The sequence below is a fragment of the Lontra canadensis genome, unplaced genomic scaffold (genome assembly GCF_010015895.1).
Source record: "Lontra canadensis isolate GAN:19392208 unplaced genomic scaffold, GSC_riverotter_1.0 scaffold60, whole genome shotgun sequence".
NCBI classification, from domain to species: domain Eukaryota; kingdom Metazoa; phylum Chordata; class Mammalia; order Carnivora; family Mustelidae; genus Lontra; species Lontra canadensis.
Window position 1 is genome coordinate 245887 of NW_022631054.1, and position 12529 is coordinate 258415.

At 42.7% G+C, this 12529-nt stretch overlaps 1 protein-coding gene across 1 annotated transcript in view; it reads left to right on the plus strand.

Annotated features, from left to right (window-relative positions):
* Positions 1-12529, plus strand: part of KPNA6 (karyopherin subunit alpha 6) — a 58661-nt gene continuing 46132 nt past the window's right edge. The window contains exon 1 of the mRNA XM_032877056.1: positions 1-70. Within this exon, the coding sequence (XP_032732947.1) occupies positions 67-70 (4 nt within the window). The 5' untranslated portion in view covers positions 1-66. The remainder of the gene's footprint in view (positions 71-12529) is intronic.

Sequence of the window (12529 nt, forward strand, 5' to 3'; positions counted from 1 at the left end):
GTCTGCTGAAGCTACCGCTGAAGCCGCCGCCGCTGCCGCCGCCAAGTAGGAGCGAGCGGAGCCGCGATGGGTGAGTAAGGACGCCAGGCAATTGGGGACTCGAGCTGAGGCAGTCCTGGGGCTTGGGGTCTAGCGGGAGCCTGTCTTCGGTCTGCAGGAGATGTCTGAGGTCCTCTCCGAATAGGTTTGAGGGGAGAAGCCAGGCCGGCGGAGACGCTCAGGCCAGTTTGGGGCCGGGCTAGGGCCCTGGCGGGAGCAGTCTTCGAGAGCTGGTTCCGGGAGCACCTTTGCCACGCCTGGAGCCCCCACGTGGTGTCCCAGGGCCGGAGCCCACGCGTTCCCGAGGGCCCTGCGCCAGGACCGGGGCTGGGGGCGAGCTCCCGGCGGCAGGCCTGGGCGGCGTTGAGGGAGCCCTCTCCAGGCGTGTGTTTGACCGACGCGCATCTTGACTGGATTCGGGGGCTCCTCTGAACTCAAGGGAGATCCTCCCTGCGTCGCAAGTGAGTCCTCTGGTGAGGGAACGCCAGGCGAGCCGGCTCCGGGCCGGTAACCAGGGGCAGCCATGCCGTAAGCAGCCCGGGCGGCTGAAGGCCGGCAGAACTTGCCGAGCCACGGCCGGAAATGGGGTGGTTCGGTTGGACTCAGAGTGACAGCCTAGTAGTAGAAAACCACAGGCCAAGACCTGGGGGCCATATGTAGAAGATTGGAGATTTCAGGTGTGGGCTTGGCCCCGGTTAGGAGAAAAGGAGCGACCTGTTGCTCTCTGAAGGGACTCCCCTGGCAAGGCCTGTGCGCAGAGAGAAACGATGGCGAAGTCTTTGGACTTGGCGACAGAACCATCAGCGAAGAGCTATTTCTTCTTAAGTATTAAAAACTATCCATTGCTAAGCTGTTCCTACGCGTGGGCATTGTTCTGACTGCTTTTCATGTCACGTTTTATTTAATATGCACAACCTAATGAGACAGATACAACTGTTACCCCATTTTACAGGTAAGGAAACTGAGACTTAGAAGTAAAGTAACTTACCCAAGGTCACACAGTTAGTGGCTAAACCAGGGTGATCCCTCCAGAGCCCTACTGTAAAGCTGCAGTTCTTTATGGCTTGGCCACCTAGTGGTTGGGCTGGAAAGGGGGGAAAGAACGCTTTTGACCCTAGGCAAAGTTGTAAAGGTGTTTTTTGGGGGCTTGTGGGCCCACTTTAAAATCTTCAGTCTGAATGAAACTGAAAAACTCCAGAGTGAGTTGCTAACCCCAACTGTTGTATGCGGAGGGGTGAGCTAAATGAGATTCTGGGATTGAGTTTTGTTAAGAACCGTGATCCTGAGGAAACGGAAATTATTCCCTAGAGCTGCAAGGCAGTAGTTTTAGAATCAGATCTGGTATTACAATCCTGTCTGTCACTTTCTAGGACACTCATCCAGAGAAGTCAACGTAAATGCGGTAGAAAGCATCTAGCACAGTCCACAGAAAATGTTATTTTCCTTTCCGGTTCTTTCCTTTCCTCATCATTTTCCCCTAGGAGGGTAAAGGGAGTGTTATCAAGACGTTTGAGGACTAAGATAACAGTGTTCAGAGCCTACTGAGGGCTCCTTAGGCGTCGGAACAGGTTCTTTTCTACCTTCGATAGCATTCCTTTCCCTTAACCACTCTGGTTTCCAGAATCTATTGTCAAGCCTGATGGGCTTATCTTTCTTTGTAACTGCAGCTTTATGTTATCAATGGAATTTTTAGGGTACTTTTCTGTTATAGATTTTTCTGTTGGCTTTCAATTTTAGGAACACTGGTGCCTCAAAGGGAAGGAGCTAATGTTAAGTTTATTCAGCTCAATGAAATAAGTTTACAGATTGGGAGCCACCTCAGGAAGATAACACAGCTAGTAAGCAGCACAGCCAGAAATGAGATCCTTACCCATTTTGCTGTACACAAGCCTTTTAGAAGAGTTAAGATGTGAAGTAAAATTAGTCCTTTTCTGGTAGACTTTGAGATCAGAGTTCTTACATGGAGCAACAAAGCCTGAGCAGCATCCTAAAGGGGATTTTTAGTCTAGAATCAGGTGGCCTCCCTTTCTCTCTCCAGCTCCATTTTAGATACCTCTCCCCTGTCCCTTTTGGTCTTTCTGAATGTCCAGCTATTGGTGTTCGTGGTTTTTGCCTAATCCTTATACATAAGATATGAGTGAAACTAGGATACGTTTAATTCTAACATGGAATCAGAGGTAGTTTGAGTTATCCGCATTCATAAATGAGTAAACTGAGACTTTAAGAAGGTTAGGTGACTCATCCAAGGCTGGTGATCTAGGCCCTTTGTGTTCTGGGGACACTAACACAGCCCTCACCACACCTCCATAAATCTAGAACCTCCTGTATTTCACTGCCTCTCAGGTGTGCTCTACTCAAGGCCTGGCCTATATCATATACTGTTTGTCCTGTGCCAAACTTCATTAGCTTTAACAGACTTCTGTAGTGATTTCACTGGTATTAGGAGCCTGTGAGGGTGATGCTTGCCGCTTTGGAAATTACTTACTCTGACCCTCCTTAGCAGAGACCACAGTCTCTTAAGACTAAGCCTTGGCAGATGCTGGTTGTTTTATCACCCATTCCTGCCATCTTGCAAACTAGGAATCTGGCAGCCCCTCCCCAGCCCCAGGGATAGGTCTTGATTAATATAAACTATAAACCAATCATTGTAATTCTATCTCCCCGAGGCAGTGATTGATTTAGGCTTGGGTGTGTGAGGCAGCTCTGGCTAAGTAGACAGGAAGGGGAAGCCTGGGGGACTTCTGGAAAAGACTTCCTTATTTATAAGAGATTTGCCCGGTTTTATTTTTTTGCCAGCTTCTATTTTAACTTGGGTATCACCAAAGTATGAGAGAAGAAAGAAAGAAAGAAAGAAAGATAGATAGATAGATGGGCAAGCTGTAATAATAGCCAGCTCTTAAATAGAACTTGCTATGTGCTAGGCACTAAGTACTAGAATATTAACTCCTTTACTTCTCAGATTCTCAGGTTCTGGTTAAGGAAACAAGCATAGAGAAGTTTAGTAACTTGTGCAAGGTCAGAGCTACTAAAACTTACTCAGGTAGTATGGTTCTAACCAACATATGGGCTGTTAAGGGCTGTGTTCTGTCTCTGGAAAGGAAACAGCCCTTTTCTGACTCTGAAATTGGTTTTAGTAGTGCTGGGGTCCTGAGGCAGAATTTATAAATAAGAGGAAGCAGTTCTGAGGGTGAGAGTAGAGAAGATGGGAAGAATCTGATGTTCTCTTGATGTTTTTGAGCCACTGAATTAGGCAGCTTTGGAACTGTCCTATCTCTTGGTTTAACTAGATACTGAAGGCTACTTCTAGTTTGGTTTTTGGCTGCAAATAACAAAACCTTTCTAACTGAAATACTTCCTGGTCAAGAAGTAACTTAGCCCATTTCTTCTTTTAGTTTCCCTCCAAAGTTGCCCACCCACTTGTGTATGACAGCTACTTGCAGAGCTGCCACCTAATCATCAGTCACCACCTAAGTGTCCCACAAGCCTCACACTCAACTCCCCTTTTCTGGACTACTTTTCCTGCATTTTTGTAAATACTAGAGCCATTGGCCCAGACACTGGGGCATCTATCCATCTTTGGTTGCTCACTCTTTTCTTCCCTTTCTGTATTGGCAGTTGTTAAAGACAGTGATCATGTTTATTTCTGTGAATTGCTTTGTGTAGGTTTTTCTCACAGCAGAGACCCACAAAGTGTAGTAATTCTGTGCTCTTTAACCTTACCGAATCTCAGGCTCCTTAAAGTGGAAATGTGGATGGGGATGTCTGGGTGGCACATTTGTTTGGATGTCCGACTCTTGGTTTTGGCTCAGGTCATGATCTTGAGGTTAACGAATCAGGCTCTGCATCAGGCTTCACACTGAAGTTTACCCCCCCACCCCCGCCCCACACGTGCTTGCGCTTTCTCAAAATGATAGATAAATCTTAAAAAAGTGAAAATATGGGTAACACTATTAATATTAATGAAGATTTCTTGAAGTACGAGATATCAAAAAGAGGGTAAATTGTAAAGGAATTATTTTAGAAGTCCTCCAGATCTCTTCTATAGCTTCCTGTACCCCTGTTCTAATTCTTTCCTATAGCAGTGTTGCTAAAACACCCGTTCGATCTTGTCACTCTGCGCCTTAGTTTAGGAACGTTCATGGACTTAGTATCTACAGGATAAAATCATAACCCATACAGTTTGGTATTCAAAGCCTTCCTAATGATTTTACTAATCTTATTCTATTTAAAGAATAAAGATCTTTATTAAAGATCCACTCAGACTACTTCCTTTGTATGTTAGCATCACTGGCAAGAAAGTCACAATCCCTTCTTCACCTGTCTTTCTTTAACTGTGGAAATCTTGCCTGGTTTTCAAGATCTAATTTAAATGCTACTTCCTTTCTGAACTCTCGAATACTTTATACCTTCCAAACTGGAAGTGAACGCTCCTCGGAATTCTGTAGTACTTTGCTCTTGCCTTTCATATAGCCCATTTCGTATTCTTTCTTGTGTTACAGTTACTTAATCTGTAGTACAGGGACACCTGGGTGGCAAAGTAGCTTAATGGTCTGCCTTCAGCTCCTGTCATGATCCTGGAGTCCCAGGATCAAGCTCAACGTTGGCTCCCCGCTCAGCAGGAAGTCTGTTTCTCTCTCTGACCCTTCCTGCTCTCATGTTTTCTCACTGTCTCTCAAATAAATAAATAAAATCTTAAAAAAAAAATCTGTAATATAATTCGTTCTTCAATCAGTAACTTAATCTCCACAGCCTTATAGTTCTCATCTCTAATATAGGGATAATATCTACGTCAAAGGAGTGTTAGGCAGATTCAGTGTGCAAATGCATGTAAACCATTTTATCATGGTGTTTATTATCACGTAAATAATTACAGTAATTGCTTTTAGTCACTTAGTGAATAAATGAAGGACTTACTATGTTTCAGGCCCTATGCTAAAAATAGATTAATAGATTAAATAGTTTGTCTTTGAGGGAAAGGCAGTAACACATTATGAAAACTTGTCAGAAACATACTTCTAGGGGCCAGGCAGGCAATGGTTATTTACCAGTTTTTTAGCAAATGTTTATTGAATACCTAGTATGTGCAGTGACGGTTCTGCTCTAGGCCCTGGAAATACAGTGGTGAACAAAACAGACAAAAATCTGTCTTTCTAGTGAAATTTCAGAGTTTATATTCTAATGGGTAATCAACCACATGGAAACTGGCAGGCCCACTACAGAGCTCCATGTGGTCTATGCAGCTCTAGCCAATTTTTGCCAAGGGGACTGGAGGTCTAGCATTGCCTAATTTCCCATTGCTTTCCACAGTCCCTCTCCCCTTGAAGTTAGAAATCCAGATTTTCATGATATTATTGGATTAAACATTTGTAAATGTTACAAGTTAACTCTTTTTTTTTTTTTTTTAAGATTTTATTTATTTATTTGACAGAGATCACAAGCAGGCAGAGAGGAAGGCAGAGAGGAGGAAGCAGGCTCCCTGGTGAGCAGAGAGCCTGATGCGGGGCTCGATCCCAGGACCCTGGGATCATGACCTGAGTCGAAGGCAGAGGCTTTAACCTGCTGAGCCACCCAGGCGCCCCTACAAGTTAACTCTTAAAATCTAAAAAGCGGGATGCCTGGGTGGCTCAGTTGGTTAAGCGGCTGCCTTCAGCTCAGGTCATGATACCGGCGTCTTGAGATCGAGTCCCACATCGGGTTCCTTGCTGGGCAGGGAGCCTGCTTCTCCCTCTGCCTCTGCCTGCCACTCTGTCTGCCTGTGTTCTCTCTCTCTCTCTCTCTCTCTCTCTCTGACAAATAAATAAATAAAATCTTTAAAAAAAAGAATCTAAAAAGCTTGGAGCACCTGAATGGCTCGGTAGTTACGCCTTCGTCTTGATTCTTAGCTCAGGTCTCACTCAATCTCATCATCCTGAGTCAAGGCCCCGTATTGGGCTCTGTGCTGGGCATGGAGCCTACTTTAAAAAAAAATATTATTTTTTAACCTTAAGATAACCAGACATTGGATATTTGAGGCCAAATATAGTCCAAGAATTGCCTGACTTATAAAATATTAGAAAATAATATTCTATATGTTTTATAAGCTATTTCTTCGTCTGTGTATTTTTATTAAAAAACATTTTGAAAGGATGAAGACAGGCTCCTGGGTAGTATGATCAGTTGGATATCTGACTCTCAGTTTTGGCTCAGGTCATGGTTTCAGGGTTATGAGATCGAGCCCCATGTCTCAGACTCTGTGCCAAGCATGGGAGCATGGAGTTGGCTTGGGATTCTCTTTCCCTCTGCCCCTCTCACCTGAGCACTTGTGCTCACTCGCTCACTCTCTCTCAAAATAAATAAGTCATTTTAAAAAAAGAATGCTGGGGTGCCTGGGTGGCTCAGTCCTTAAGCGTCTGCCTTTGGCTCAGGTCATGATCCCAGGGTTCTGGGATTGAGCCCCGCATCAGGCTCCCTGCTCAGTGGGAAGCCTGCTTCTCCCTCTCCCACTCCCCCCGCTTGTGTTCTCTTGCTGTGTCTCTCTCTGTCAAAAAAATAAATAAAATCTTAAAATAAAATAAAAAAGGATGAGAACAGACATTTTTAAAGTCTGGCTGATTACAATAGCATTATGTATTTAGTAGGTATTTTTTTTTTAAGATTTTTTTTATTTGTCAGAGACAAAAAGAGACAAGCAGGGGGAACAGCAGGCAGAGGAGAACTAATACATATATTAGTATATTAGCATATATACATATACTTTTTTTTTTTATTTTAAAGATTTTATTTATTCATTTGACAGACAGAGATCACAAGTAGGCAGAGAGAGAGAGGAGGAAGCAGGCTCCCCCGCGGAGCAGAGAGCCCGATGTGGGGCTCGATCCTAGGACACTGGGATCATGACCTGAGCCGAAGGCAGAGGCTTTAACCCACTGAGCCACCCAGGCGCCCCTACATATACTTTTTTTTCCCTACCTCCTAGTTAATCTTGTGCACCACACTTTGGAGACCAGTGAAAAATGGTAAATATTTGGATGAGGCAGACCAGAATGCTATGGACACATATAGGAAGGGGGTACACCTTAGCCCAGGGAATCAGGGAAGGCCTTTAAACTAAGTGAGATCTGACCTATGGAATAAGAATTGTCAGTGGCAGGGTTCTACCAAAAGATTGGTAGAACACTCAGTGGATTAGTAGCATGTAGGTAGGGAATGATATTTGGACTTTATCCTGATGATAGTAAAATGCCGTTGAAGGGTTTTAATCTCAGAAGTGATCAAATTTATTTATTTATATCACTTGGACAGCTCTAGGAGGATGAATTTGGCTGTAATAAGATTGCAGAAAGAACCAACTAGGAGGTTCTTTAAGTGGTTGGTTCTTAAGAAGTGCAGTAGTCCTGGCAAGAGATGATGATGGCGAATGAGGTGGTAATAGCAGGGAATAAGAGAGTTAGCAATTTGAAAGAGCAGAACTTGGTTATTAATTTCACCTGGAGGCTGATGGGGCGGGTGAGGGAATTAAGCATGACTCCTAGACCTCTTGCCTTAAGCAGCAGAGTGTATAGTGATGCTGTTAACTGAGATGAGTTTAAATTTTGACATTTTGAGGTGTCTCTCTGACCTCTAGAGGAAGATGTTTCAAAAAGCAGTTGGAGGGCGCGTGGGTGGCTCAGTGGCTCAGGCCATGATCTCAGAGTCCTGGGATCAAGCCCCGCATTGGGCTCTCTGCTCAGCAGGGAACCTGCTTCCCCCTCTTTCTCTGCCTGCCTCTCTGCCTACTTGTGATCTCTTTTAAAAAAAAAAAAAAAAAAAAAAAAAGGCAATTGGATAGAGAAGTCCGAAGCTCCAGGAGTGAGGTCGGGGGATGGAGATAGATGTTTGATCATCTATTGATCTATATATGGAAACTAAAACCATGGAATCACTGATGTATCATGGGAGATAGGCTGAAAAGAGAACCCCAAGGTGCATCAGCCTTAATATGCAAGAAGGGGATAAGCAGCCAGAATTGGAAGAAGAAAACTGATTGTCTCAAAAACCAAGGAAAAAGAGTCTTTCTTTCTTTCCTTTTTTTTTTTTTTTTTTTTAAAGATTTTATTTATTTGACAGAGAGACAGAGAGGGAACACAAACATTCGGAGTGGGAGAAGGAAAAGCAGGCTTCTTGCTGAGCAGGGAGTCCAACGTGGGGCTCGATCCCAGGATGATCCCAGGACTCTGGGATCATGACCTGATCTGAAGGCAGACTTAATAACTGAACCATCCAGGTGCCCCAAAAAAGAATATTTCAAGAGGGAAATGGTCAGGGTTGAGTGCTGCAAAGAGGACCAGCAAAACATGGTCTAAAAAGATTGGTTGAATATAACATCATACACCTGATCAGTTGCTTTTACAAAAACAGTTTTGACAGCATGCAAGCAAATTGGAGCGGGCTAAGGAATAAGTGAGGAGAGGCAAACTGTTTCAAGAAGTTTGGAGTAGGGGCACCTGGGTGGCTCAGTGGGTTGAGCCGCTGCCTTCGGCTCGGGTCATGATCTCGGGGTTCTGGGATCAAGTCCCGCATCAGGCTCTCTGCTCAGCAGGGAGCCTGCTTCCCTCTCTCTCTCTCTGCCTGCCTCTGTCTACTGTGATCTCTCTGTCAAATAAATAAATAAATAAAATCTTTAAAAAAAAAAAAGAAGAAGTTTGGAGTATATGGAGAAAGAAGAGGTTAATGAGGCTCTTATAAAGTCTACCGAGAAATCATGATGACCTGAGTTAGGGCAGTTGGCAGTAGGAATGGAAAAAGAGAGTGCAAAAATAATTAGGAAATAAAACTGGCATTTCTTATTGGTTGGATGTGGGGTGTGGGGTAAGGGGAAAGTTGTCAAGAATAACTCCTAAGTTTCTGGCTTGAAAAGCTGAGAGAGATGTTGGTGCAGACCGCCTAATTCCTTGTATCGGTATTTTCTCAACCTTTTCTTTAATTATCACCCTCCTAAAGAAGGAGGAATTTAGAAAAATTAAATTAGGAATTTAGAAAAAAGTTTTTAAAGGAATTTATTTTCTAAATAAATTCTAATAATAAATAAATTAGAATAAATAATTCTAATAATAAAAAAAATTTTCTAAAGTTTTTTTTCCCAGTGCATCCCTCCTGTGAAATTCTCACACACAGATATACTTTTTTATGTACAGTAGTATATCTGTGCTTTATACATAAAAAGAGTAGACATAAAGCTTGGCTTCTTATTCAATATAAGGTTAAGAATGGTGAAACAAAAATTTTAGGTTAAAAGTTAAATTTAAAAGCTCTTTGCAGGGCGCCTGGGTGGCTCAGTGGGTTAAGCCGCTGCCTTCGGCTCAGGTCATGATCTCAAGGTCCTGGGATCGAGTCCCGCATCGGGCTCTCTGCTCAGCGGGGAGCCTGCTTCCCTCTCTCTCTCTCTCTCTGCCTGCCTCTCTGTCTACTTGTGATCTCTCTCTGTCAAATCAATAAATAAAATATTTAAAAAAAAAAAAAAAAAAAAGCTCTTTGCAGGGGCGCCTGGGTGGCTCAGTGGGTTAGGCCGCTGCCTTCGGCTCAGGTCACGATCTCAGGGTCCTGGGATCGAGTCCCCCGTCGGGCTCTCTGCTCAGCGGGGAGCCTGCTTCCCCCCGCCCTTCCTCTCTCTCTGCCTGCCTCTCTGCCTGCTTGTGCTCTCTCTGTCAAATAAATAAATAAAAATCTTAAAAAAAAAACATTTAATAAACTCTTTAAAAAAAAAAAGCTCTTTGCATTTAACTAAGTTTTATAGCCGTATTTACTGAATAACTCTTAATGTAATTTATGTGAATGATAATGTATCAAATTACATATGCAAATTAGCATTTATAATAACTAATGTAATAAAAAATTAAAAATCGTTCCAAGCTGTTCATTTTCTAATAATGGGAAAAAAGTCACTTAAAGTTATTTTTGGTGAACTTCTAAAATGCTTGATACGAAAAAATTTACAACTTAACTAGCTTTTAAATACTCTTAGATATTGTTGACTTTTTTCAATACTCGGCATTACTAATCATGGCAAATTTTAGTTTGTAGAATTAAATAATATAAACTTTTAATTTCCAAAAAAACCTCGTCACACACAAAAGCTCCAAGTATAAAACATAGATAATCCATAAGGCATAACAGGTCACTTCTTGTATGACTTTGAGATCCAGTGGTTAGTCAGGAGAAAGTCCCTCAGTTGTGGCTATCTGTTCGCCATAACTTTGTGGTACAGATCTTGCATACTTACTATTGTCTGCCTTCCATGGAATCAGTGTCAGTACTGATCTGTTTAAAGAATCTGCCTTCAGCTCAGGTCAGGATCCCGGGGTCGGGCTCCCTGCTCAGCGGGAAGCCTGCTTCTCCCTCTCCCACTCCACTTGTTTATGTGCCCTTTCTCCCTGTGTCTCTGTCAAATAAAATCTTTCAAAAAAAAAAAAATGCTGCTCCTATAATACTCAAGAAAACCTAATGAGAGAAATGAAGTGCTAAGGAATAAGACGTTATTGATATGTTGAGCTTTGGAGCATCACATATCATTGTAATGTCTAAGTCCCCACACTCCCCTTGAACCAGTTTTACCCTTTTGGGTGCAGTATTTCCCTCATTAAGAATGCATGCCTTTAAGAAACCGTGTATGCCAGACATTTCAGAATTTTAATTGTTTAGATTTTAGAAAGGCATTATAATGTGTAAGAGTTAGATAGCACCTCCCACAGAGTGTGGGGTAGAGTCATATATAGTCAAGTATTATTAATATTTTGTATGAAGCCATTAAGTGGGATAAATAAAGACTGTAGTCTCATGTTTTGTTCAAGTTTTGCTGAATGTGTTTTGAAGCTGTATTTACTAAATATTTTATTTTCAGAGCTCTTCTGACTTCAGAATTTCAAATAAGGGATTATGGATTGTGAATTAAAAGAAATGTATAAGGAGCACGTTTATAGAAAAGGTGATAGTTTAAAAAAAATTAGCGTGCTTTTTTTCAAAAAGATGTTTCTTGGGGGGACCTGGGAGGCTCAGTCAGTTAGACATCTAACTTGATCTCAGCTCAGGTCTTGAGTTCAAGTCCTGCGTTGACCTCCACCCTGGGCAGGGAGGCTACTTGAAAAAAATAAAGAAGAGGTGTTTCTGGGATATGGGTGCAAGGAACCCCTTAGGTATTAAGTGTGGACTACAGGTGTGGATTTGAATGTTATCATCATCTTCCAAAGAGGCCATAATTGTCTAATGAGACATGATTGGAATTGCTAATTTTGGGGTGAGGTATATGGTAGAGAATAAGCCCTTAAAAAAAAAAAAGATTTATTTATTTGAGAGAGAGTGGGGTAAGTCGCAGAGGGAGAGAATCTCCAAGCTGACTCCCTACTGAGCAGGGAGCCCAACACAGGGCCTGATTGCACGACCCGTGAGATCACTACCTGACCAAAAACCAGTAGTTGGACACTCAACTGACTGAGCCACCCCGAGAATAGGCCCTTTTTTAAAACTCTGGCTCATTGGTTCTTGCAGCCTAGCTTTGGAGGGAGTGAAGATAGACTAGACGAATAAAGATCAAGAGAAAGGAGCTACAGTGTTAGGAGAAAAGGAAAAACCACCTGTTAGAGAGAGCAAGAAAATATAGCTGTCTTCTTTGAACCTAAATTCCTAGAAACTGCCCTCATAGGGAATTGAGGCCTTTCAGAGTAGGAGCTGAGAAGAAAAAGAAAATACCATTGATTCAGCACCGAGGCCCTAGACACCGTCCTATTACTTCATCAGTCCTACAGGGCTAAAAGTTTATTATGCTCATTTTATAGATAATGAAAGTAGAGACTCCAAGGTAGTGGTTATGCCATTGGGATTGGAGTCCAACCCACCTGCCTCCCAAATTGGTGCTCTTTCTTTCAACACCATTTTGGAAGGAGTTGACAGGGTGTGAGGGGCAACACTGGATGTCTGTCCACAGCATGCCTTCTGAGGGCAGAAAGGATTCCCTTTGTGTGGCCTCTCAGTCTGGTTCTCCTCCCCCATATTGTCTTGGGCCCTTTGTAAATGGGGCCTCAGAAGACTGCCTCCCAAAATTGGCTCCTCCTTTTTGGATTAATATATATGGGTTAGAGAAATCTCTGCTTTTAATTTGTCAGAAGGGCTCTTGGAACAGCCCTTTCTCAGATTACTAAAAGTTAAAAAAAAAAAAAAGAACTAATCAGAGAGATTTGTGTAATTCAGCCCACAGACAGACAATGTAGAACCCACCTTGTTCACAGACTAGGGATGGAGAAGCATGGTGCTGCAGAATAGAGGCCAACTAGCCAGCAGTGTGCTTTTATATCTCAGGGATGTTTTACTGTGGACCTTTGTTTTTATACCTAACCAAACTGTTAGTGTTCCTCAAACCAGCCGTGGGCTTTCTGATCACCTAACCCTTGCTTCTGGTGAACTGCTCTCCCTCCCCATCTCTTAAATTACCTTCAGAAATAGTTTTTTTAAGATTTTATTTATTTGACATAGAGAGAGACAG